General features: G+C 38.3%; 1 protein-coding gene across 1 annotated transcript in view; it reads right to left on the reverse strand.

Moving 5' to 3' along the window:
* Positions 1–26,090, reverse strand: part of LOC121877179 (proteasome assembly chaperone 2-like) — a 75,986-nt gene that overhangs the window by 469 nt on the left and 49,427 nt on the right. Inside the window, exons 5-6 of the mRNA XM_042382821.1 lie at positions 19,773–19,874; positions 9,746–9,851 (exon numbers count right to left, since the gene is read on the reverse strand). Coding sequence (XP_042238755.1) covers positions 9,746–9,851; positions 19,773–19,874 — 208 coding nt within the window. The remainder of the gene's footprint in view (positions 1–9,745; positions 9,852–19,772; positions 19,875–26,090) is intronic.

Consider the following 26,090-nt stretch of genomic DNA (forward strand, 5'->3'; position numbering starts at 1 on the left):
TCCAGGTCTTTCTCTCTCTCACACACAGAGTAGTCTCTGGTTATTTCATGACTGTACTTTGTTTAAAAAATTTTTATTCAACTAAATCAGAAATAAACAGTGTTATCTGTGCTATCAAACAGTGTCATGGTGATATACATTAAGTTGGTGACACTTGGTACATGGATTTTGATACCTTAGCTATGGGGTTCTGAAACTGGGGTTCACAAAGCCACAGGGGTACACAGGAGGGTTTCCAGGGGGCACATTGAGAGCTGGCAAAAATCAATATGGAATACTGTACACTAATTTCACCAGATTTTAATTCATGAGGTGATATAAATTTAATGTTATATTTATAATATGGAAAGTACCTTCTCTCCAAGCACCAAATATATTTTAACACTGCCATTCTATTTTGAAATAGTGTTTATGTAGTACAATTCTATATTCAGTGTCTCAGTACTGGGGTACGGGTCGATGATCTGATAACTAGGGGTACCTGGTGAAAAAAAGTTTCAGAACCCCTGTCTTAACTAAATCAGATGATGCCACTAAATCATCACTACCTCATATAAATAGAAGACAAATTAAGAGATCTAACATGCAAGCAGTTCTGCCCAAAGAATTTTTCCATCGCACCATCACCGTTCCTATCATTGACCATTTATTTTGTGAACTTGAAACCCATTTCTTGTCAGCTCAGCTCAGTGGGGTTACTCATGATGCTATTGATTTTGCATATCGTATCACAATTCATCCTATTTCATTACATTATGTAGAGAATAGTTGGTATACTGTAGATATCATGATGATTATCAGGTGCAAGAAGAAAGAATGAAAGGTGCAACTCACAATCAGAAATATCAACTGAACCGAGACTGCTGTGCACGTGCTATTGTGTTCATTTCCAAATACATCAGGCCCAAGGGGGATGATACTTTTTTGGGAGAGTGCACATATACTGAATTTAGAATTTCTTGACTGTGTGGAAGTCTTTGTAACATGGAATGTACAAGGCAACTCCATATTCCTTGCACCAAGTTGCCATATCTTTCCACCATGATACACCATGGCTGGCAGGGTCTCTACTGTCCTCACTGTCTCAGCAAACTCGACATCATCTGGGTTCTGTTTCCTCCCCATCATTGTCTTCATCACCCAATATTAGATCAATGCCACTCACATCAAGCAAAGCAAATCTTGATGAACAGCACTGCTGTCAAGCAAATGCCTTTGCTTGTACTTAGGTGTGGAGGAATGAGGTTGGAATCCATATCAGGGAGTGTGACATCACTTGAGGCTGACATCAAGAGGGCTGCCCTCATCAGAGAGGTTTAAGGACGTGCATCCCTCACAATATCCAATTTTTTTTTTACGGAGTAACTGACCATGAAGCATGAGATTTGAGACAAATACACGCAATTTGAGCTGCCTTTACACAAATATCCCATATAAAGTATTTCGTCCCACCTGGACATTCAAAACCGTCGCAAAAATTAAGAATGTTGAGGAACATCACCCAGGGTTACCTTGGCAAACGTTCAGGAACGTCACCTGGAGTTTAAGGGATAAGCTTGGTTTAGACAATCTTCTTACAGTCTACAAGGAGATTTTTGCCAAAAAGTAACGAAAAGCAAAACAGACCATCTTGTTGCAATTCCTACGGCCTTCCACTTCCATTCCACTTGCTTTTCCTAAACCTTCCACCTTCACCCATGACCCCTCACCTCATCCTCTAGTACAGGGGTTTTCAAACTATGGGTCCCGACCCTTCAGTGGGTCGCGAAATAAATAAATTGGGTCGCAAAATAAAAATGGGTCGCGAAAAAAAATAAGAAAAAAAAATAAAATGGGTCGCGAAAATAAATAAGAAAATAAAAATAAATGCACCATAATTTAGGCTTGGTTATTGTAATGTTCACTCCACAGTCTAGGAAGCGATTGCAAGGAGAGCAGTGTTTGTCTTTGATTTATTCATTTCATATCATTACACTTAGGTTTAATGGGTCGCAATTCAAATTGTTGTTCTGGCTGTGGGTCGCAGTAAAAAAAGTTTGAAAAACACTGCTCTAGTACACCCTCACCACTGGTGGTGTCTGATGAGGGCAGCCCTCTTGATGTCAGCCTCAAGTGATGTCACACTCCCTGATATGGATTCCAACCCTGATGACCCTACAGTTGTCACTCTACTACCACCTCCATCATCTAGTCTACCCAAGCTGATGAATCTGCTTTTATTGGTAAGTACACTGTACACTGGGACAGTTTCAATAATATGCAACTTCAGTTTATGTGAGGGTTTACAGGAAAGCATCCGTAATATATAACGAGGACCTATGTCATCATGACTTTGAATAATTTCATTTGTCTTGAAATCCTAATTACTGAAATTTTTTATGATGACTTTTGGTGTTGTACTGATCACAATAGTACAGGTTAGTTATCTGTAGAGTAGAGGATTTAAATTATTCTCAAAGGCCCATAAAACATGTATAACTAGTTTCTTGAGTCACCCACTGAAATCTATGTTTTCTCTCCTGTCCCAACATCCCGTCCCCCCAAGATAAAACCTCGATAAATTGGACTTCTATATACAGAGTATCGGAATTTGCCTTTTACGTACTCTCCAGGGTACTTTCAGGGGCAGCTCCAGGAATATCAAAGGTGAGTGGGGAAAAATAGCGAGCACAGCGAGCCCACCCAGCTGGGGAGTTTTGAAATCAAGACCAACATTTTGGGCATTTTGAGACCATTTTGAAGCCATGTACACTTGATATTAGGAGATATTCTGAGGCCAATAGTAATTACATTTTACTTAACAAAAATGCCTGAGTACAATGCTACATTAAAGAAAAAGCATTGGAATTTTCTGATTAAAAGGGGGGGGGGGGCAGATCTGGACTCCCACTCTGGACTTGCCCCTCTATTTACCAGAATTTAAAATAAGTCCGGAAAATCGTGCACCAGTCCAGACAGTTTGTGTTCATATGTGTGTGGGTGTCATGTGGCACGTACCTCAGTCTGCGTCCCACATTCATACCTACCACCAGTGCACTGCACCTCGCTAGCTACACTCATTTATAAGCACTTTAAGTGGTTTACTACAAACTTGTGTTACGATGGCTTCCCCTACCCCATCAATGTCTTGTCTCTCTTTTGTAATATTAATTTCGTACAGTTAACAATAAGTATAGTTTGCTAAGTGAAGAGAACCACATACAGTACTTGTACTGTATTGTTTAAATTGTAAATAGAAAATGATTACAATCCAGCTAAAAATTGAAGTACCAAGCAATCAACATACTGCTCTGTAGAAATACCTCAAAATAAATTGTTCCTGAACATCTTAAGTACATCATCTACTTTATCAGTTTTATACATTTTGTTCTGCTTAACCCATAAATGATGGCTAGTGTTTTATGTAGAGTATGCACAGGTATTGTCTTTAATGGGGATAGTGTACAGTGGTTGAATCAGATTTGATAAAGGCCAAACTAGAGCTAACCTAGGCACAGAGATGACACTTCACTTCACGTGTAAATGTGTTAGAGGTGGAGGGGGACTGGCCATTATCACGTTCACCAGCTTGTTTTATTTATTCTCGTATGATTAGACTCTTATGGTGTATGTTTCTTTATAAATAATATGACATATTAAATAATAGAAAATTACAATACATAATTTGTAATTTGACTTCAAAATAATAGGGCAAGCCAAATCAGAAGGTAACCTCTTCCTGACCTCTCACCCCCTCCTGTCATGAAGGTGGGATGGGAAGGTGGGGGGAACTAACCATTGCTGTGTTCCCCAGTTTGTTTCTATTTATTCATTATTATATTCTCATATGATGAACCCTTTATGGAGTATGTTTCTTCATAACTAATAAATAATGTAACAGCAAAAAAAAAGGGTTAAGTAATTTGTAATTTTACTTGAAAATAAAAGGACAAGCTGTATCATTAGATAATCTCTTCCCTAACCTCTCTACCACTCCTGCCGACTGCCGTCAAGGTCAGATTTTGACTTGGTTCTTATTGATTCATAATTGTTGTACAGTATTCTACAATTGCCATCGCCGCTGGCTTCAGGTGCACAGTTCTGGTATTTGTTGCCTGCCTCCTGTACACTTGTTGGCAGGCATGATGAATCTAAATATTATCCATTAGCCCACAGAAGTTTACACTTGCTCATTATTGTTTTTGAAATGTGTGTGGATATCTTTTAAAATTCTAAAAGGCAGAAACAGTGGCTCACAAAATGGATACATCTGGTGGTGAAGTGCGGCTGGTGTGTGACATGGATGATGCAATACACGCTCGTCTTCTGCTATCTTTCTGGGAAGATTACCATCATCATTGTTTTAAATATCTTATCTAAAATCTTACCATTTTTCTGAGGTTGAATGTGTGTCGAACTTAAAGCCTGGGCTGACATTTTTTCAATAATAATCTACATTTATTCAAAGTGTACAATATTAATCACTACACATCCACTCACGATCTTTTCCGGTGTTGGTGGGACACTGATGAGTCAGCTGAGGAGTATTAATCAATATTTAAGTATTCTCATGACTGATCGAAGAACTGTTCATAACAAAAACGTTTCAAAATTGTAGGATCTACTTAGGAGGTCTCCTTCACTTTTGCATGACACAAAATTATCACTCGCCTGACGGACTCATGTAAGGATTTTTCCCTTGCCACAGGCGAATAAAATTGGTCAGCCCTGGTTGGTGACACACTCCTACCCAGTACACATGGAGAAGCACTTCTACTATTTATACTATGGGTAAACATTTTACAGTACGAAACAGTCATATCAGTGAAAGCAGTTATCAACAACCAAATTTACGTCTGATTTTCCATAAACATTCCAGATAAGCAGGGTTATGTTTGGACTCCCATAGATTCGCTTTTTTCAGACTTTCTCATTTTTGGATTGGGGTCTGCCCAATTAGTCCAATTTATTGAGGTTCTACAGCATGTAAATTTAAAATTACGATTGAATGCGTATGTGTAGCCATAAGATATGTATATCTAATGTTAGCTGAAGCATTCAAGATCCATTGAGTGTTATGTTGAAAGCTTCAACTGTATTTAATTTTAGTGAGAATTGTACTATAAACTAAGTATCTGAGCTTGCAAAACTGAGAGATCCACTGTTTTTGCCTCAAGTGAAATTATGAAGTGTCAGCTTGTAACCAGAGTTAGATTTCCTTGATTTAAAGAATGCCGAGAATGTCATGAACACATTGAATGTTAGTCAATGTTCTGAAATGTTGCAACTGACAAAGCAATTAATCATTTGAATACCAGTTCCAGTAGAAATGGCCGCAAGGCCTAAAAGTGTATCCAATCCATGTTTTGTAACTGACTTCTTGTGAACTAGTGAGAGCTCAGATATTGATTAAATTAGAACTGCTAAATTAAGCAATGAATGTAGACCCTTGGCAATGCTACTTGTCATAGAACGATGTGTATCTGAGAAGGATAAACTGTCTTTGAAATCCCGACAGTGTAACCTCTACCTGATATACACTCGGGACATAGGGCCAGCATCTTCCTTCCCTCCTGCATTCCATATGTGTACAAAGAAATGTATATTCCCCTTATGTGTTTGCTCTTAGGACAATTATTTCTTTTACCTGTATTGTATATGTGTGTGTGTGTAGACACACACACACTCAAAACACACACAAATAAATAATAATAGCAAATACTCTCACAAATAATAAGAAACAAATTTATTAAAAGTGAGAGTCTACCCTCAAGTCCAAGCTTTATTACTTTATTAATAAAGCACGGACTTGAGGGTAGACTGTCACAATTTTAATAAATTTGTTTCTGATAACTTGTGAGAGAATTTTCCCAATATTATTTATTTGAATTTGTTTTGTGTGTGTGTCTACACACACATATTTATAATACAGGTTAAGGAAATTACTGTCTCTAGAACGAATGGCTCCCTGTCCCATCTGCAAAAATACCAGCAACTTTAAAACTACCCAGAGACATTATTGGGTACATCCAGAGTGTCATCCGCGAATAATACAGAACCTTGAAATAAAAATCTGCGAATTTGGGGGGCCCCATTTATTCATAATTCACAGCCGAGCGCTGGCTGCCGCAGCGTTTATTTACACAAGAAATGATAAGGCTGTGGAAATATCATTTCAATCTCTTTTGACTTAGAAATAAAAAGATATAATAGAAATATCCATTCAGAAAATATAATAAAAATCTATAAAATAAGAGAAATGAAAAAGTGGAGAGTGAATTATATGTGGGAGGTGTAAGGCAGGGAAGTTGAGTGGAATGAGCTTTCTGCCTCCCATTCCCAAGCATTTGGTGCACCTACAACCTTGTTAATACAACATTATGCAATTTCACCAATATTATCATATTATTTAGTTATCCCCCCGAAAAAATAAAAAATCTTACACTCGACCCCAGCTAAAGTATTATGTGGTATTAAATTCCTGGTGTTTTGTTTACATAGTGTGGTCACAGCAAGCTTGGCACCTGCCTGTCTGGGTGTTGTTGCATTGGTGTAACCCACAGGATGATTATGAGAAGGGAAGGAGCTGTTTATGTAATGCAGAGCTACTGTTTGGACAATATCTATGTGTCACCGTATTTTTTGATGTACAGGTGTGGGACCATTTATCCGGTGTCCCATTATCCAGAATGCTCCGAAAACCGGCTATGCTGTGGCACAAATTACTGTACCGGTATTTAAAATGAGCACAAAAAGTAATTCTCGAGCCAAGCGGGGATATTTCCAACCATTCCTCACCTGCGAGCTATACAGTATGTTATGGTTATCTTTCAACTAATAATTTTGATAAATATTGTACATATATGTAATTTTCTTCATTTTCTTTACTGTACTCAGTTACATACACACTCAATCTTACATACAGAAAGTGAAAAAAATATATATCATACCGCATAAAATACAGTATGTTTCAACTCGCAATTTTGGGTAGATAATGGGCGGATCCAGGAGGGGGGTTACTGGGGGTGTGGATTGTATTCAGGCATTTTTGTATAGTAGAAAGTGTTTTTATTTATTTATTTACTTTTATATACTTTTCTGTCGGGCTCTACGTACAGATGGAATCTCTTGACTGATATTGTGAGCTCAAAAGGGATGCAAGTGCTTCAGTTAAAATCAGTCTCTGACAAAAGATGGTCTGCAAGGTATGATGCTGTAAAGGCACTCAGGGTGAATTCTAATGCCATAATTGATACACTGAACAATTTAAATGACGATGTCACTCAGAACAGTGACACTCGAGCAGAAGCAGAAAACATTTCTACTAAGCTGTGTGAACTGGAATCAGCCTTTCTCTGTGTATTCTGGACTGATGTTCTGGAACGTATCCACCATTTAAATTTATTGATGCAGACTGAGGGACTTCCACTGAAGAATGTTGTAGAACATATGAGGCACTCCGCATTAGAAGGGGGTGAAGCGCCAAATTAAAAAAGCTGAGAAAAACGCATTTTAAGTTTTTTGAAGTTCAAACAACCATAACTTTTTTGTTTTTTAAGCTAGAGGGTTAATTTTCTTTTATCGTGCAGCTCAATCCCTCTCCAAGCGAACTGTGAAAACTGGAAGTTATTACTGTGAATAGTTATTACAGGTGATTGCGGGCACGAACCCAGTGAAAGTTTGAACGCTCGTGCTTGGCTAGCGTACAGCGAATGAGGGTGCGCCAAGTCCGTAGACTTGCATCGTTTTTCCATAGTAAATAAAATGGTTAATTAATGCCTTCCTAAAGAAACCATTGACATGGGACCAGGTTTATTCCACTCTACAAATTTTTGAAGAATTTTCCAACAAGTTTGATGAAAAACGATTGTGCCGTTTCGGCTGCCCAGAACAGACAGATAGACACACGCCTAGTCCTATAGTATATTAGATTTTATCGAGAGTTAAATGAGAATAACTACCCGTGATGTACAGTTGTTTGATCTTCAAACCAACAATAATCACATTTTTCTGCAAAATATTCTTATTATTGTGGGCTAATACTGTAAAACAAGATAAAGATCACCAAAAACAGCACTCATCTTACACCCACCCCCCCAAAAAAATGAAATAATAATAAAAAACTCGTTTGCCTACGAGTATTTATCTTTCCGTTCATATCATGAGCCAAAGATTTATAATATTAAGTATAATAGTGTGTAATAATAAGGAACACCACTACACTCATCCCCCCCACCATTAACCTCTCCCCCCCCAACGTAATTATCCCTGAAGATTGTAATAACTTGAAGTTACGTAAATCCTGAGGAGTGCGTATAACTTTAATGACTTCGTCATAATCACATACTGTACTGATCAGAGTCTTTCTCTGCCCTCTCTAAAAATCACTACACAGATTTTCTATCAACTAAATCATTGATTACTGATGCCGGCAACAGTTCAGTTTCATTATAAGACTGAGTTATGGGCTCACTTTCACTAGCATTCATTGGGTCAGGCTCACTTTCATCACTATCAAGGTCAATACATGTCTCGTCACTGTCCACTTCTACCTCCTCACATTCTGTATGTTCTTGTTGTGATACATTAGTGTCACTGTTTGTGTTACCATTAGACTCACTTTCATCATTTTTATCTTCACTTTCACCATCACTATTGCCGTCAGGGCATGTCACGTAACTCTGTACCAGAACACAGTCTGCAAAAAGGTCTTGTGATGCATAACAGTCACTTTTTGTATTATGAGTATAACAAAATCACTATCTCTATCACCAAGCATTCCTGGGGTGTCCACGTGAGCACTCTCGTCACTAAACACACGCTCAGGAATAATAGGCTCCTGAACCCACACCAGAAGGCCTGGCCTCACTCGAGTCTTGCTCAAATATCGAGCAGATATTGCACAGCTCCTCTCACACTCACGGAACACGAATAACGTCACTGTTACGCCGAAAAGCTATAAAAAATAGCAGTAGAAAGTACACTGAACCTCCTCATGCAAAACAATGTGCCAAAACTAACAAGGAGGCAGCATCTGGGTGCGCGGATTGGCCGAGCAGCTGTGACTTAGCAAGGCAAAATCCATTGTGATTGGCTGCCTCATGGGGTATGGTCCGAGGGAGGCGCGCTGTCATTGGCTCGCGCTCCTCTCGCTCTGAACAGGATGTTGCCACCTTCTTTGACTGTGCGCACAGCCAGATACGTAGCTCCAGGCCTGAAGCGAAATCACACCGTATTTTTGAAGGACTTTCTACCATATTTCAATTTTAGCTAGAGGGTTACACCCAATGCCAACATGTAGAGGAAGGGTGAAAATAGAGATATCCATAAAAAAAAAAAAAAAAGCATTTTGGCCGGGGTGTCGCTTCACCCCCTTCTAATGCTGAGTGCCTTATATGCAGTCTTTAACAGGGTTTCTAAAGATTATTTGCAATGATTTCAATCACTTCGACAAACAAGCTAAGCAGATAATAATAAAGATCCAGAATGATGAAACTGAGCCACATTATATGACTGAACAAGAAAGAAAGGCTAAATGTAAGAAGCAGACAGTATAGACTTATTAAAAGTATCAAAGGATTACAGCTGCAGATATTAAAAAAAAGACAAGATTACCAAAACAGATAAGAAGCACAGCACAATAGCCATGAAGATGTTATTTGTGTAAAGAGAATAATAGCCAGTCAGAATGCAACTATGGTCTCACCATGTGCGAAATTCCAATGCTGTTATTAACAACACAAAAATAATCCATGAATAGTCATACCTGTGAAAGTTTTTTCCAAGCATCAAGGAAGTTGATGAGGACAATAGCATCATTGGTGTTATCTCCTTCATCAACAAACTTGAATAATGTTGTCATTGGGAGGTCACTGTTGAGAGATATAAATACAGATTAGTCAGCATGCTCCATTGTACTGCAGTTTCAATAAAGAAGGCATAGTATTGTATACTGATGACAGTGATGAGTGTTGACTAATATCATGTACAGCTCCTCCCCAACTTACGGCGGGGTTAGGGACCCAAATCCAGGTCGTAAGTCGAAAATGCTTAAATAATACATAGAAAATCTAAAATGGGTGTCTCTTTTTCTTCCCAGTACCAGAAAAACTCTCACTTTTAAGTTTGCCAGCCATTTTAAGGTGAATTACAAACGAAAATTTTGTCTGTGTACTGACGTTGGGACTCAAAAATAGGTAATTTGACAAAATTTTGGTACGACTGAGGCAGGTCGTAAGTGTGGGTGGTCGTAAGTCGAGTAGTTTGTAAGTTGGGGAGGAGCTGTACATAACAGGCATCTCCCTATTTCAAACACTTCTGGGCTCTACCCTGTCAATCTGGCCAGTGTCCACATTTGGTTAATGAATTAACATATTTTATCAACGTTGTGTTTTTTTTTCAGCAACTTAAGTGGGTGACTCAGACAGTACAGAAAAGCAAACTAAATTTTGATTTTTGTTGAAACACAGAGAGAGATGCCTTTTTGATGTCAACACTTGACCTATTTTGTTTTTTACCGATGATATTACCCTTTTTTTGGTTAATGGTAGTTATGTTTAAATACAGATTGACCATCTCTTATCCAGCATTTCATCAACTGGCAACTCCCAATTAATAGCACCATTATAGAAAAAGCATCTTCCAGCCAACTTCACAATTAAACTGCATATTCAACCAACACATAATTGTTCAGTTGGCTACAGAGCCATTTCTACCATCATTTAACCCCCTCACTACTGGGAGGCCACCTTCAGTATTTTATTTGGTTAACGCAAGACAAATGTATTCAGCTCAGAGGCAACATCGTACACAAGGGGTTAATGACATTCATTCAATAATCACCTCATAAAACAAAATAATAATTTTTACCACCATATATGCTGCTAGTGAGGCAGGGAGGGAGGTGGTGGTGTGCCATTAGGCCTAAGTTGGGAGGGGTCATGCATACCAGGGTGTTGGCAGCTCACAGGTGCTGTGTGTTAGTTTATCATGGGGTTGACTGAAAGGACTGGCGTGCAAAGCGTGGCAACACCTCAGTCGGCTCCTTATGTAGTTTTATGCCGGCAACCCACCTTTAGAGCGCATTAGAGCTTAGGGGTAGCACAGATTAAATGACGAGAAAATTCCAAATCAACTTCTACTCCCTTTGGCACTGAGGGAGGGGAGGGGGGCACCACAGGCATTGCCAAGCTATGCTGGGCAGGAAGGTGGGAGTGATAGTCTAGGGCCTCTAGGTCTCGGTGTACATAGTAGGATCTACATTGGGGCATAAAGAGAGCATACATGAGTACTACAGGCATTGCTTCATTGACTACAGTATACTGTAGACACTCAAGTGCCTCATCAAGCTTGAACAAAAGTGAGTGCAATATTATTGTGATTATATTGCCACTGAGGCACTGTCTCAATACACATGTTAAAACAGTGATATCCCTGTTAGCCGGAACAATTGGTGTAGAGCTCTTCGGGGGGATGAGAAATTTCTGGGTAACAAGACGACTCTCTCAAACCTGGAAAAATTCCATATCCCTGAAATTTTTCCAGGTACAGGTATCCCTCGTTAAATGATCGTTCACCTAGCGATATAAATTTTTTAGCACCATTTGTTGTTTAACGGTCATAAATTTTTGGTTTAGCAATCTTCGACTCACTGGAAAAAATTTGGGATGGTAGTCTGAAAAACTGGAGATACTGTGCTCCAAGTGCGCACGTCTACTGTCATCTGTTTATGCTACCCGTGTACTACTAGTTTTAACCACCTGTCATTTGATAGTTGTCTTCTGTGCTTTGCTGTTATCGCTGCGTACATTATTGATCGCTGTGCATCGCTGTTATTGTTGTCACTTTTGCAGGTCATTGAGTACTGTAGAGACTGTTCATATACCCTGTGATATTGTATAAAGTGAGTGAACTTTGTGATAATGTCGGGTGCCCATCAGCAAGTTTTTCAAGCCAAAGTAAGAGCCAACGAGACCAGTCATCACTCTCGCACCCAGCACCTTCCACCTCAGGCATCACCCACTTCAAGCCTAAAGCTCTCATCCTGCCACCCACCTGAGACAGTGCAGACTCTCCAGCCTCATATTCCGACTCTGAGTGACATGCTGGCCCTTAGTCCTACAGTCTTGGAGAGGACACATGATGACTTTGCTTCTGACGTGAGCTTGGCGAGTGTTACTTTACTGTAGTTTATTATTATAGCAAATTCTATGTTTTTTCCTTCATTTTCCCATTTGGCATTCATTTCACTCCACACGGAACATGACATCAAACTGTTGGCAGGTCCCCACTACACTCCCCCTCTCCAATTGTGTGAGCTAACTACAAGTTGAACAATAACATAGCTCACAGCACAACCTCACCCGCTCTGAGTGCTACTGTGTCATCCCAAGGATATTATTCCTCATTATCCCTTGTACAGGATATAATTTCTCATTATGCCTCGTTTAGCAATCATTTCGCTTAATCATCGTTTTTTTAGGAACATATCCCAATCGTTAAATAAGGGATATCTAAAAAGTATTGGGGAAAGTTTTTGGAGAGTCTAAACTAAACATATCACCATGCACGGACAAACACTCTCCCATTACATTTAGACTTCAGGTACAAGTAAATATACTTACAACTTGCAAAAAAGTGTATAAATTTTTATTCAGAGCATCTATTCTAATTGTGGTAGAGATGAATTTGATACTATAATGATCCTGAATAAATTCACTACAAGATGTTTGCAATAAAAGATCCTTAAACAAAATATTTTGACTCAATATAATGATAGGGACTCGGTTGCTTAATGAAAAAAAATATGAAGTGTTGATACCAGTCAATAAAATCAGTTCAAATTAAGTTAGAAACATCTTTTTTTTTTTACCCCAAATAATTCTGAATAGTTTACATAAAAGTCTGGTTAAATAAATACAAAAAAAAAGAAAAAGAAAATACAGGTACAGTGATATCTCCGTTAGCCGGAACAATTGGTGCAGAACACTTCCGGGTATGAGAGATTTCCGGGTAATGAGATGACTCTCTCAAAGCCAGAAAAAATTCCTAATCCCGAGAATTTTCAGGGTAACGGAAAAATTTTCTCGGAAGTTCCAGAAATTGCCCATTACACCATAACTCGAACCTGGAAAAAATCCCTCAACACCGGAAATTTCCGGGTAACGGAAATTTTGTCCGGAATTTCCAGAAAAAGTGTCTGATTTTCATCTCTCAAACCCAGAAAAAACTCCCCCATCCCCGGATTTTTCCGGGTATCAGGAAAATTTTCTCGGAATCTTCCGGAAAATCGTTCCCAAAACCAGCAACGATTTTCCGAGAAAATTTCAATTCCAGCTATAGGAGAGTTCTGGGTTTGAGAGATTCCGGCTAATGGAGATATTACTGTATCCTCCGATTTACGCTGGGGTTATGTTCCTGAAAGACCCAGTGTAAGTCAAAATATCATAAATAGGGAACATTAAATTATGGGGTTCGATGGGATGAGTTCCCAACCAGTCCAACACCCACATGTATCATTGAAAATAAAATTCCTACAACAATAATATACGTAAAACACAATTAAACAACACTCACCACATCCTGGTCGTCATCACATGTCGCCTTTGAGGGAGAGGGGACTCAAGAAGGTGGGGTGGAGATGTCACTCTGACTCACACACAACCCCTGGGAAGTCAAGCTTTACCTCCAGAAACATGATTTTCCTAGGTGTCTTGGCCTTCCCAGACATTTTCAAAGTTACACTGCTCGCATGACAGTCACAAAAATAGAGCGAATGATGATAATGTAAAAACAATGATAGCAGCAGGAGAGGGGTGCAGTGTCAAGACCTCAGCCTCCCCCTACCAGGCCAAGCTGTGGACTTCATTATTATTCTTTTCAAACCTATTATTTCAGGTAGCTAAAAATATTTTTGTTTTTTACTGTTACATACACACAATCATACATACAAAATATGCAAAATAATAATAATTATATCATAAAGCCAAAAACATACAGGGAATAAACATTTCTTATGTGCACTGGGGTCAGCCCTCAGAGTGGGAAGGGGAAGGGGGAGAGGTGAGGGGGGGGATATCTTGGCTGTTCTCTGTATCGTGTCCCAAATGGCAATGCAGTATTTTTTCTTTTGTTTTACAAGCATCCCCCAGGTTACGGAAGGGTTCGGTTCCTAAAAATATTTCCGCATTATGAAATTCCGCAACGCGAAACCATTTTTCCCATTGACTCATTACAGTGACCCCTCGTTTAACGAACACCTCGGTTAACGTAATTTCGATTAACGAACTGCCTTCCATAAGGATCTTCAATTCGGTTAACGAAAAAAAATTCGGTTAACGAAGTTCTTACGAACTGACCTCAACATGTTTTCGCTTGCACTGACCGGGCAACCAGCTTTAGTATCAGTCCTCCAATACATTAATCGGTTCTAGGAAGCTTAATTTCATACTATTTTAGTAAATATCAAGAAGTTTATACTATTCAATAATTTTAAAAGGATTTAATATTCAATTTTTTAGTCATTTTAACAATTATTGAACGCAGGTGGTAAAGTGAAGCTAGTTTAATGCGTGGCATCAGCCTCTTAACACAGCAAACAGGTGTTAGTCTCTCTGTTTTCACAGGAGGTAACATCTTGCTCGAGACTCTCTCTTCAACTAAACCTTTTTCTGTGTTTCCAAGCAAATTATTGGTCATTTTGAAATATATTTTACATATTGACAATATATAATGCAGTGCAGTGTTGATTTAAAGAAAATAATCTTGAATTACACCAAGAGAGCTAAAATTTTATGGGTGAAATGGCGCCATGGGGTGACTTCTCTTCCACCCCAATGCCTTCTCTTCTTCCTTCTCCTCCACCCCCATTCTAAATCCCATCATCATCATCATCATCCAAGAGCCTTCTATGAACACACCTCAAAGTAAGTGAACTTTTCTACCATTTTTTTTGAATTTAGGAAATTTTCGGTGGGCTGGAACCAATTACCCAAAAACCCATTGAAACAAGGGTTTCGGTTAACGAACTTTTCGGTTAACGAACGACCTTCTGGAACGGATTGAGTTCGTTAACGGAGGGGTCACTGTATTTAAGTTGAGAAGCGTTCCAACAGAAATTTTTTAAGGTCCAAAAACGTAACTCAAGCACATATACAGTATGTATGAAAATAAGACATGATAATAAATGCACAAAACACTTGAGGTGGTGCAATCGGGGTTACCTCCTTAAAACATCAAGTTTAATGTCCAACAATGTCTAACTCATTTCCTTTATGGAATCTTTAATCACCACTGCTTTAACTTGAACATGATGATCTTTTTCCACTCATCTTGGATAAGGGTACACCGTAACACAGACATATAACTGAACACAAACTGGGGAAAGAATTTAAGATGATCAGTGCCTTTGTTGCTGTGGTGGCTGCTCCGAACTGGAGAGCTGAGCCACCAGCCAGTGGTCATGTAGCTACCACCAGAATCCACAGGAAATAAATTTTAAAATTTTGGTGAAATTTTCTGTGGAGATGTCACTCTGACTCACACACAACCCCTGGGAAGTCAAGCTTTACCTCCAGAAACATGATTTTCCTAGGTGTCTTGGCCTTCCCAGACATTTTCAAAGTTACACTGCTCGCATGACAGTCACAAAAATAGAGCGAATGATGATAATGTAAAAACAATGATAGCAGCAGGAGAGGGGTGCAGTGTCAAGACCTCAGCCTCCCCCTACCAGGCCAAGCTGTGGACTTCATTATTATTCTTTTCAAACCTATTATTTCAGGTAGCTAAAAATATTTTTGTTTTTTACTGTTACATACACACAATCATACATACAAAATATGCAAAATAATAATAATTATATCATAAAGCCAAAAACATACAGGGAATAAACATTTCTTATGTGCACTGGGGTCAGCCCTCAGAGTGGGAAGGGGAAGGGGGAGAGGTGAGGGGGGGGGATATCTTGGCTGTTCTCTGTATCGTGTCCCAAATGGCAATGCAGTATTTTTTCTTTTGTTTTACAAGCATCCCCCAGGTTACGGAAGGGTTCTGTTCCTAAAAATATTTCCGCATTATGAAATTCCGCAACGCGAAACCATTTTTCCCATTGACTCATTACAGTGACCCCTCGTTTAACGAACACCTCGGTTAACGTAATTTCGATTAACGAACTGCCTTCCATAAGGATCTTCAATTCGGTTAACGAAAAAAAATTCGGTTAACGAAGTTCTTACGAACTGACCTCAACATGTTTTCGCTTGCACTGACCGGGCAACCAGCTTTAGTATCAGTCCTCCAATACATTAATCGGTTCTAGGGCTTAATTTCCTTACTATTTTAGTAAATATCAAGAAGTTTATACTATTCAATAATTTTAAAAGTTTAATATTCAATTTTTTAGTCATTTTAACAATTATTGAACATAATTGAAGGTAAAGTGACTAGTTTAATGCGTGGCATCCAGCCTCTTAACACAGCAAACAGGTGTTAGTCTCTCTCTGTTTTCACTGGAGGTAACATCTTGCTTGAGACTCTCTTCAACTAAACGCTTTTTTTCTGTGTTTCCAAGCAAATTATTGGTCATTTTGAAATATATTTTACATATTGACAATATATAATGCAGTGCAGTGTTGATTTAAAGAAAATAATCTTGAATTACACCAAGAGAGCTAAAATTTTATGGGTGAAATGGCACCATGGGGTGACTTCTCTTCCACCCCAATGCCTTCTCTTCTTCCTTCTCCTCCACCCCCATTCTAAATCCCATCATCATCATCAACATCCAAGAGCCTTCTATGAACACACCTCAAAGTAAGTGAACTTTTCTACCATTTTTGTTGAATTTAGGAAATTTTCGGTGGGCTGGAACCAATTACCCAAAAACCCATTGAAACAATGGTTTCGGTTAACGAACTTTTCGGTTAACGAACGACCTTCTGGAACGGAATGAGTTCGTTAACGGAGGGGTCACTGTATTTAAGTTGAGAAGCGTTCCAACAGAAATTTTTTAAGGTCCAAAAACGTAACTCAAGCACATATACAGTATGTATGAAAATAAGACATGATAATAAATGCACAAAACACTTGAGGTGGTGCAATCGGGGTTACCTCCTTAAAACATCAAGTTTAATGTCCAACAATGTCTAACTCATTTCCTTTATGGAATCTTTAATCACCACTGCTTTAACTTGAACATGATGATCTTTTTCCACTCATCTTGGATAAGGGTACACCGTAAATACAGACATATAACTGAACACAAACTGGGGAAAGAATTAAGATGATCAGTGCCTTTGTTGCTGTGGTGGCTGCTCCGAACTGGAGAGCTGAGCCACCAGCCAGCGGTCATGTAGCTACCACCAGAATCCACAGGAAATAAATTTTAAAATTTTGGTGAAATTTTCTGTTATAAGGCACAGTACTTCCTCTTTATCGACGGGGTTACGTTCTGTAGACGGCCGTCGATAAAGAAACCGTCGATACCGTGATGGTTACGTAATTTTTCTAACTATTATTAGCATATGTTGAATAAATGTACCTTTAAGCATTAATGCGTTTCCTTTACACATAACCTTAAATAATAGTGTATAAATAATAATATAATAAGTGGACAAAAATACTAGCAAACTTACGATTTCATTTATTGAAGTGAACATCGGTCCTTACAGTAAACAATACAGTGTACAGTATATACAAGTCACGCCACTAGTGCCGCCTAGCGGCGAAAGTACAAACAAGGCCCGCAGAGTTCAAATAAAGCCAAAATAAAAATCCGTCTAAATAATCCGTCGATAATCGAAACCGTCGATAAAGAGGGAGTACTGTATTGCAATTTTTCTTTTAAAAATCAAAATAAATTAACCATAATTCCGTAAGGGTGAATACAGTTCTGAACACAGACACATAACTGGCAACTGGGGAAGTGAGCGACCTTCCAACCACCTTGTGGCTGCCACAGAGAATCAACAGGAAATAATTGTTACAATTTGGGTAAATATTTGGGTTAAAAACTGCAATTTTTGTTTAATTAAAAAATTTATCAAAATTTCACAAGGGCGATTTTTTTCCGTATTCCAAATTTCAGGTCATAATTTAAAAAACTCTGTAGCCCGGGATTCCGTAACACGGGGATGCCTGTATTTATTTATATTTTTTTTATTTATTCCTCACATTTACTGTGATTGGAAAAACCTTTTGCTCTGCTTTTGTAACTGTGAAGTGAGCAGTGTAATTTTGAAAATGTCCAGCAAGATGTTGCTGAAGGTTCCTGCATCTGGGAAGGCCAGGTTCTCAGGAAAACCGTATCTCTGGAGGTGAAGTGGCCAGGCTTGATCTTAATCATGTGGTCAGTGTTGTTTAATTGTTTTCTATTTAATAGTATAGGATTTTTTTTCCGATAATACAAGTGTATGTGTCAGACTGGCTGGGAACGTATCCCATTCAACCCTCATCATGTTATAATGAACTTGATTTACAACATTTCGATTTGTGATGGGGTTTTCAGGAATGTAGCCCCATCGTAAATCATGGGATGCCTGTACAGTGGAGTCATGATAATTCACAGGTTAGGTCCCAGGAGATGTCTTCAATTATCAAATTGCAAATTACAGTATTTCAATTAATTTAAATGGCAATAAATAATTAGGTTCCAGAGGCCCAAAATTACAATAACACAGATTTAGTAAAAAAATAGTTTTATATTACATACACAGCACCTTCCTTTCTAAAGATAGAAAAAAAAATCATACCATTCACGGAATCCTCCCAACAACTGAAAGGGGTTAAGTGAATTAATCCAGCATTCAAAGGGTTAATATGAAGTACAGTCATCCCTTGGTTATAGCGCACTTGGTTATCGCGATTTTCGTTATCATGCCTCCATCAAAATCTGCATACCTGCTGTTATAGTGCATTTTTCAAGCCGAGAATTTCGTTATCACGCAGTTGCCTCCAGGTGTTTTTACCCATTTGCTTCACCTACATCTATTGAGGATAAAATCTTTCAACTACAAATTGACAATAACACATTTGCTGTAATCAGACATATCTAAGTTGCCTCAACAATTGCAACCCCAGTTGCAATTTCAAATTCTGTGTCATTACTAAGGAATAACGAAGTCTCGGGTGCACTCTAAGGTTGAGAGAAAACGGAGGACTCAGGCGTCCTGAAGCGATGAGAAAACGGACTCCTCAGACAGGGGATTCAAATAAAGAAAGCATAGCTACATGTTTTGTGGACTACAGTATTGAGCGTACCCTTTTCATCTCTTTGTAATAAACCTAGCCATGCCTGTGTGAGTTTCTGATACTTACCATAACATTATCTATATCTTTAGTGGGTCTAAATGGTCAAAAATGGGAAAATTGGGGTTGGGTCTTGGGTGCCTGGAACCAATTAGAATAAATCCCATAGGTTCTGTACTTTCGTTTTCACATTTTTCGTTATCACGCACTTGGCGCGGTCCCAATGAGGCATGATAACCAAGGGATGACTGTATTTCGCTTATTGTGTTTAGTTCTAGCTTACAATTATTGTGTACACCAAAAATTATCATGGAATACATGTTTTGTAGTATTTTATATTATTTTATTTATATATTTATCTATCTCTTTTTGTAAAGAACATATCTCATAATCTATAATGAAAGTCTATGGGAAAATGTGATCAGATTTATGAAAAATCAATTCACGAAAGGCTTTTTAGGAATGGAAACCTTTTTAAATTGGGGCGTGCCTCTACAATGAAAAAATATACAGTGGGCTACTAAGAGTGTACAGTAGATTACACTTACCAAGTATCCATAAACTGCTTCACAAATCCTGCTCCAGATAAAAAACGATGCTTCATCCCAAATTCATCAGTGCGTTCCTCCATCTCTGAGGCACCAATAGATCTGCAATACATTTATTTTTCACATAAAATAACTGGAGGTACCAAAGATGTAGTTTCCCTGAATATAAACCATATAACACGGATTTATTATGGTTTTAGTCATGCTGGGAGGGAACCGTCAAAATAAAAGGGCTCTTAATTTTATATCCATCAAAAATTCCTTTGTTCATCAGTCTATTTAGACAAATTTTGCACTAATTAGTCGTTAAGTTTTCAACAAAATTTGCACGGATGTTAGGCACTAACTGAAGATACAAATATTGTACTGTAATGTATTGTTAAAAAACCTCTTATATGTTGTATTAATTTTCACCAGAGTTACAGCCATTTACAGACTTCCTTTCATACCAATAGGTCCTTATAAATGAAGCTAGTTTTGCAATTTTCAACAAAATTTAACAAAACTATATATACTGTACATGATGGAACATACTGTATACAGTAATATAGAGTAAACCCTCAATAACTTAGCATTTGATAACTCGGCATGGATATGGTCTCTGAATATATTATAGTATAACCCGGGAAATACTGAGATATATAAAATTATCTGGGAAAATCTCGGCATATCTGGCCACCTGCATTACCTACCATGCCTCTGTGTCACCTAGAATAATGCTTCATTCTTTGCCTGCAGTGCTGTTAAGTGTTACCTTTTTACATTATTAATTACATGTACAATCGAAGACAAAAGTTGTGTCATGGTTTTGTCCGAAGATTAAATATAACTTGTGAAACATTATGAGAGCCCCCTACCACAAGGCAGAGTGCACCAAAAGTTTTAGCCCTTCGGCATATGTTTTCACCAAATTTCACAACACGACTTTTGTCTTTCATTGTACACATGGGTCGATATTTTGTTATTATTTTATTTTTGTAGAAGGGGGAAGTGCCACGATAAATTGGAATTTGGGATAACTCGGCAAAGCCAGAGCCCCAAATGTGCCGAGTTATTGAGGGTTTACTGTAATATTCGTGAGTATAAAGAACTATGCTACTCAAGTAGGAATAAGCGGTTGTGCGGTCACCTTGGTGTAGCATTACACAAGGTGGGATGCGCCATCCCCACAGTCTTTGTCTTTCTTCCATATGCATCAGATGTGTTATGGAGAACTGTGCTTTGTCTTAGAAAAGTACTTATCAACTTTATTCCTATTACAGTAATTTCAATGAGTGGCAAAGGTATGAAGCATTCTGGGAGTGGAAGTGAAGTAAAATGAAGAAAAGCTATTACATTACTACTCTTGAACAAACACTAGATGTGATAAAACTGACCTCCATTGTCAGATGATTCCATCTCCTCCACCACTAGTCTAAAACAACCATCTGCTCTTCTTGTGGTGAGCGTTAAAACATTTTTATAAGTTTATATAAATTTCTTATGGTTAAAAATGTTATGATTTCAAAGGGTTTTATCATTAAAAGCAAGTCAGACTCTACTACATATTATTTCATCATTTTCGTTCTGCACCCTCCTCCATGGCTCCGGTTTCGATAGCGTAACAAAGTAGACTAACACACTGTAACTAGCAGTTTTCCCCCTTTACATGTTTTTATTCTATTAATGAATATGATCATAAAACTAAAACACAGGAATTATAAAAGAACACATAAAAACTAACAATAATATAAGAAACTGTAAAGAAAATTTGTCAGTCATGTTGGTGTTCTCAAACCTATTACCCCATAACCCCTTAATTCCTATTGAATCAATGGTTACAGTGGTCCCTCGGTTAATGAGCACAATCCGTTCCAGCAGGTTGCTCGTTTACCGAAAATCTCGTTAACTGAAACCATTGTTTCAATGGGTTTTGGGTAATTGGTTCCAGCTCGCCGAAAATTGCCTAAATTCAACAAAAAAGGTAGAAAAGTTCACTTGCTTTGAGGTGTGTATGTAGAAGGCTCCTGGATGATGATGATGTGAATTTGAAGTGGGAGGTGGAGGAGGAGAAGGGAGAAGAGAAGGAAGTGGAGGTGGAAGAGAAGCATTTTACTGCTTCTTGGAAGGTGAGTCACCTTCCATGAAAATGTCAGGAACCTCTGGACTGACAGATTCTCCACCATGAACATCCTCTCTCCTTCTTGAAGTGGAAGGCTTAGGGCTAGCATCATCCTCTCTCCTTCTTGAAGTGGAAGGCAGAGGGATAGCATCTTGTTCCCTCTGCCTTTTATTGAAGAAAGTGTCAATTGTGGTCTGTGTTCTCTCCTCCTCACCATTAACTTATGTTTAAAGAAGGAGACCAGTGAGTCCTCAACATGACACAAAGTTAGTTCAGTTTTTTCCACATCTGGGTGCTTCGAAGCCAGTTCCCTGAACTTCTCCAAGTGGTAAATCACATCTTTCAACTCTTTAGTTGACATATGGTCATCACTTTCAATTTCCTCCTCACCACTGTCAGCCTTTACCTGTAACATCTCATCCAGTTGCTTCAAGTCATCAGGAGTAAGTACCTCCTCATGAGACATCACAAGCTCTTCCACATTCTCCTCCTCCACTTCAAGACCCAATGACTGACTAATGGACACAATCTCCTGGTCCAACTCTGTTTCTTCCTCAAATACCTCAAAATCATGGACTACTGATGGCCACAGTGCTTTCCATGAAGAATTGAGGGATCTAGTGGAGACTTCTTGCCATGATGACACAATCAATTTTACAGCCTCCAGGATGTTGAATTGTGTCTTCCAGAACTGTTTCAGTGTTAGTTCAGGATCATTGGAAGTTGCCTGATGACACCTCCTAAACATTTTCTTCATGTACAATTTCTTGAAGTTGCTGATCACATTCTGGTCCATTGGCTGTATGATTGATGTAGTGTTTGGAGGCAAAAACAACACTTTCACAAAGTCAAATTGATACTCCAAATTTCTGGCAAGTTCAGGGTCATGACCAGGAGCATTATCCATGAGGAGAAGAGCCTTTAAAGGGAGTTTATTGGTGGTTAGGTAGCTCTTGACACAAGGGCAAAACACATCAACAGCCCATTCATTAAAGAGCTGTCTTGTCACCCATGCCTTACGGTTGGACTTCCAATAAACGCCAAGCTTTGTTCTTACCACTTTCTGTTGCTTGAACACCCTGGGGTTTTCAGAGTGGTAGACAAGCATAGGCTTCAGTCGGAAATCCCCTGAAGCATTGGCACCAAGCAATAGAGTGAGATGGCTTTTCATGGGTTTATGCCCAGGTAAAGAGGCTTCATCTCTGGTGATGAATGTTCTTTTGGGCATCTTTTTCCAGAACAGCCCAGTTTCGTCCACATTGAACACTTGCTGTGGAAGATAATTTTCTTCTTCCATCAGTTCTTTAAATTCAACTAAAAACTTTGCTGCCCCTTCCTTATCAGCACTAGCAGCTTCACCATGCCTAACAACACTGAAAATGTCACTTCTTTTCTTAAATTTTTCGAACTAGCCTTTGCTGGCCCAAAAATCTTCAAATTCTGTGCCTGAAGAACCAGGTTGATCTGTCTTTAAATGTTCGTAAATCTCCCTGGCTCTTTCACAAATGAATTCAGTAGAAACTGAATCACCTTTCATCTGTTTTTCCCTACTGCAATTAGGGATCTACTTTTAAACACTCTTGTAGATTTGTCTCTCACTTTCACTTCTTTAAATTTGTCTTTCTGTGCAAGAATTGTCGACACAGTTGATATCGACATGCCATATTCTTTGCATAGCGCATTTGTTCTAATGCCTTGTTCATGTTTTTTTATAATTTCCTGCTTGGTTTGGATTGAAATCGCTTTTCTTGATCTCTTAGGCCCCATGCTGGATTTAAACAATGTCAACATGTGATCTTTTAATTATAAACTTGCTGTAAATAAAGAATATTTTCTTTAAAATAACACTGCACTGCGCTATATACTGTATTGTCAATATGTAAAATAAATTTCAAAATGACCAATAATTTGCTTGGAAACACAGAAAAAATCATTTAGTTGAAGAGAGTCTCAAGCAAGATGTTCCCTCCACTGAAAACAGAGAGACTAACGCTTGTTTGCTGTGTTAAGAGGCTGGATGGCGCGCATAAAACTAGTCACTTTACCTTCAATTATGTTCAATAATTGTTAAAATGACTAAAAAATTTAATATTAAACTTTTAAAATTATTGAATATTAAACTTCTTGATATTTACTAAAATAGTAAGGAATTTAAGCCCTAGAACCGATTACTGTATTGGCGGACTAATACTAAAGCTGGTTGACCGCCAAGTGCAAGCCAAAACTTGTTGAGGTCGGCTCATAAGAAACTCGTTAACCGAGGGATTGCTCGTTAACCGAAGTTAAGAATCTTATGGGAGGTAACTCGTTAACCGAAATCTCGTTAACAGAGGCGCTCGTTAACCGAGGGACCACTGTAGTACAATGTGTTTTTTCTATAACGAGGTGTTATTTTGGGAATGCAAGTACAGTGGTCCCTCGGTTAACAAACAATTCGGTTTACGAAATTTCGGTTAACGAATTACCTTCTATAAGAATCTTCAATTAGGTTAACTAAAAAAAATTTGATTCACGAAATCCTTACGGAAATCACGTTTTGTTGTGAGCATCAGCTGATCAGCTGATGGGGTACTCTGCCAATTCAGTAATCTGTTCTATGTTTACATTCGTTTCCAATGGAGTAAATATCAATAAAGTTGTGCTCTTTAATATGTTTGCATGTTTTATGTTAAAATTATTAGTCATTTTAACATTTATTTAACATATTGATAATATATGCAGTACAGGGAACTAGTTTGTTGCATGCCCATCAGATGCGTGAGTAGGTCACAAGGCATCAGTTGAGTTTTGAAACCAGGGAAAGAGCAACTACCTGTATTTTGTTGGTGTCTTGAATATTTTTGCATTTTTCATTGAAATTATTGGTCATTCTGAACTTTAATTAACATATTGATAATATATAGTGCAGTGCAGTGCAGTGTTGATTTAAAGAAAATAATCTTGAATTACACCAAGTGAACTTAAAATTTTATTGGTGAATTGACGGCATCAAGCATGGGTCCCCTGAAAGGTGATTTCTCCTCCATCCCCACTTCCTTCTCTTCTCCCTTCTCCTCCACCCCCACTTCTAATTCCCATCATCATCATCAACTAGGAGCCTTCTACATACACACCACAAAGTAAGTGTACTTTACTGCAGTTTTTTTTTACTATGTATGTACTTTTCGGTGAGCTGGAACCAATTACCCAATATCCCATTGAAACAATGGATTCGGTTAACGAACGACCTTCTGGAACGAATTGTTTTCGTTAACGGAGGGACCACTGTACAGTACCACGTTATAGAAGAACTGACTATACAGTACAATAAAAACATGCTTCAAACTTTACATAAATATGCCCTTATAAGTGACATCTTAGATCTGCAGCATGGGACTGCCAGACACAGCAATGTTACCGTCCTGCAGTTGACAGCTAGACATTTGTTTTCTAATTTATTATTTCCACCACTTGTCAGCTTGCTAGCCATTTCGGCAGTTGGTCTATTCTTTATTATGACCTTCATTGTCCTGTGCTAGTATAGGAAAAAACCTTAGTATGTACCTCTAGAAAACCTGCCAAGTAACACCTTCTCAAATCTGATCTGCGTTGTGAGTTTAATTCCCATGACGCAGTGGGGCAGGCGCAGTCCTACTACTGGTGATGTGTTTATAGATATTTAATATTATTTTACCACCAATTCACACTACATAATGTCTTATAAGCTAATATTAAATACTCTTAGCTCAAGTTCTCCCAAGAGGAAGACACACACAATGACTTAAATATAAAAGTTCTTTAAAAAATTTGATTTTGTTCACCTAAAGTGTACAACTGAAAAAGCAGAGAGGGAAACTACATTACCTTTATACATAGATTTGTCTTCATATATTACCCTTGTTAATGAAATACTGAAGGTTCCCTCAGAAATATGAATGTTTTTCATTTTAAAATACAGTACCTGAGATAAAACTTTTAATCAGGCACACTTGACTAGAATCTTTTAGATGCACAGATGCTTGTAATGAGAGTTGTTTGCATATGTAAAAAAAATATTTCTTTAGGAATCACCCCAAATTATGCATAATGAATACAAAAATAACCTTCCAGTGCTTCATCAAGCACACCTTTTACCAACAAATAGTGAAAGAGGTGAAATTTAGATACAGTATTACTGTACTAAACAACATGAGAGGGAGAGGGGGAAAGGAATAACAGTTGATAATCGGACATGAGAA

Source organism: Homarus americanus, unplaced genomic scaffold, assembly GCF_018991925.1.
Source record: "Homarus americanus isolate GMGI-L3 unplaced genomic scaffold, GMGI_Hamer_2.0 scaffold51859, whole genome shotgun sequence".
In the NCBI taxonomy this organism is placed as follows: domain Eukaryota; kingdom Metazoa; phylum Arthropoda; class Malacostraca; order Decapoda; family Nephropidae; genus Homarus; species Homarus americanus.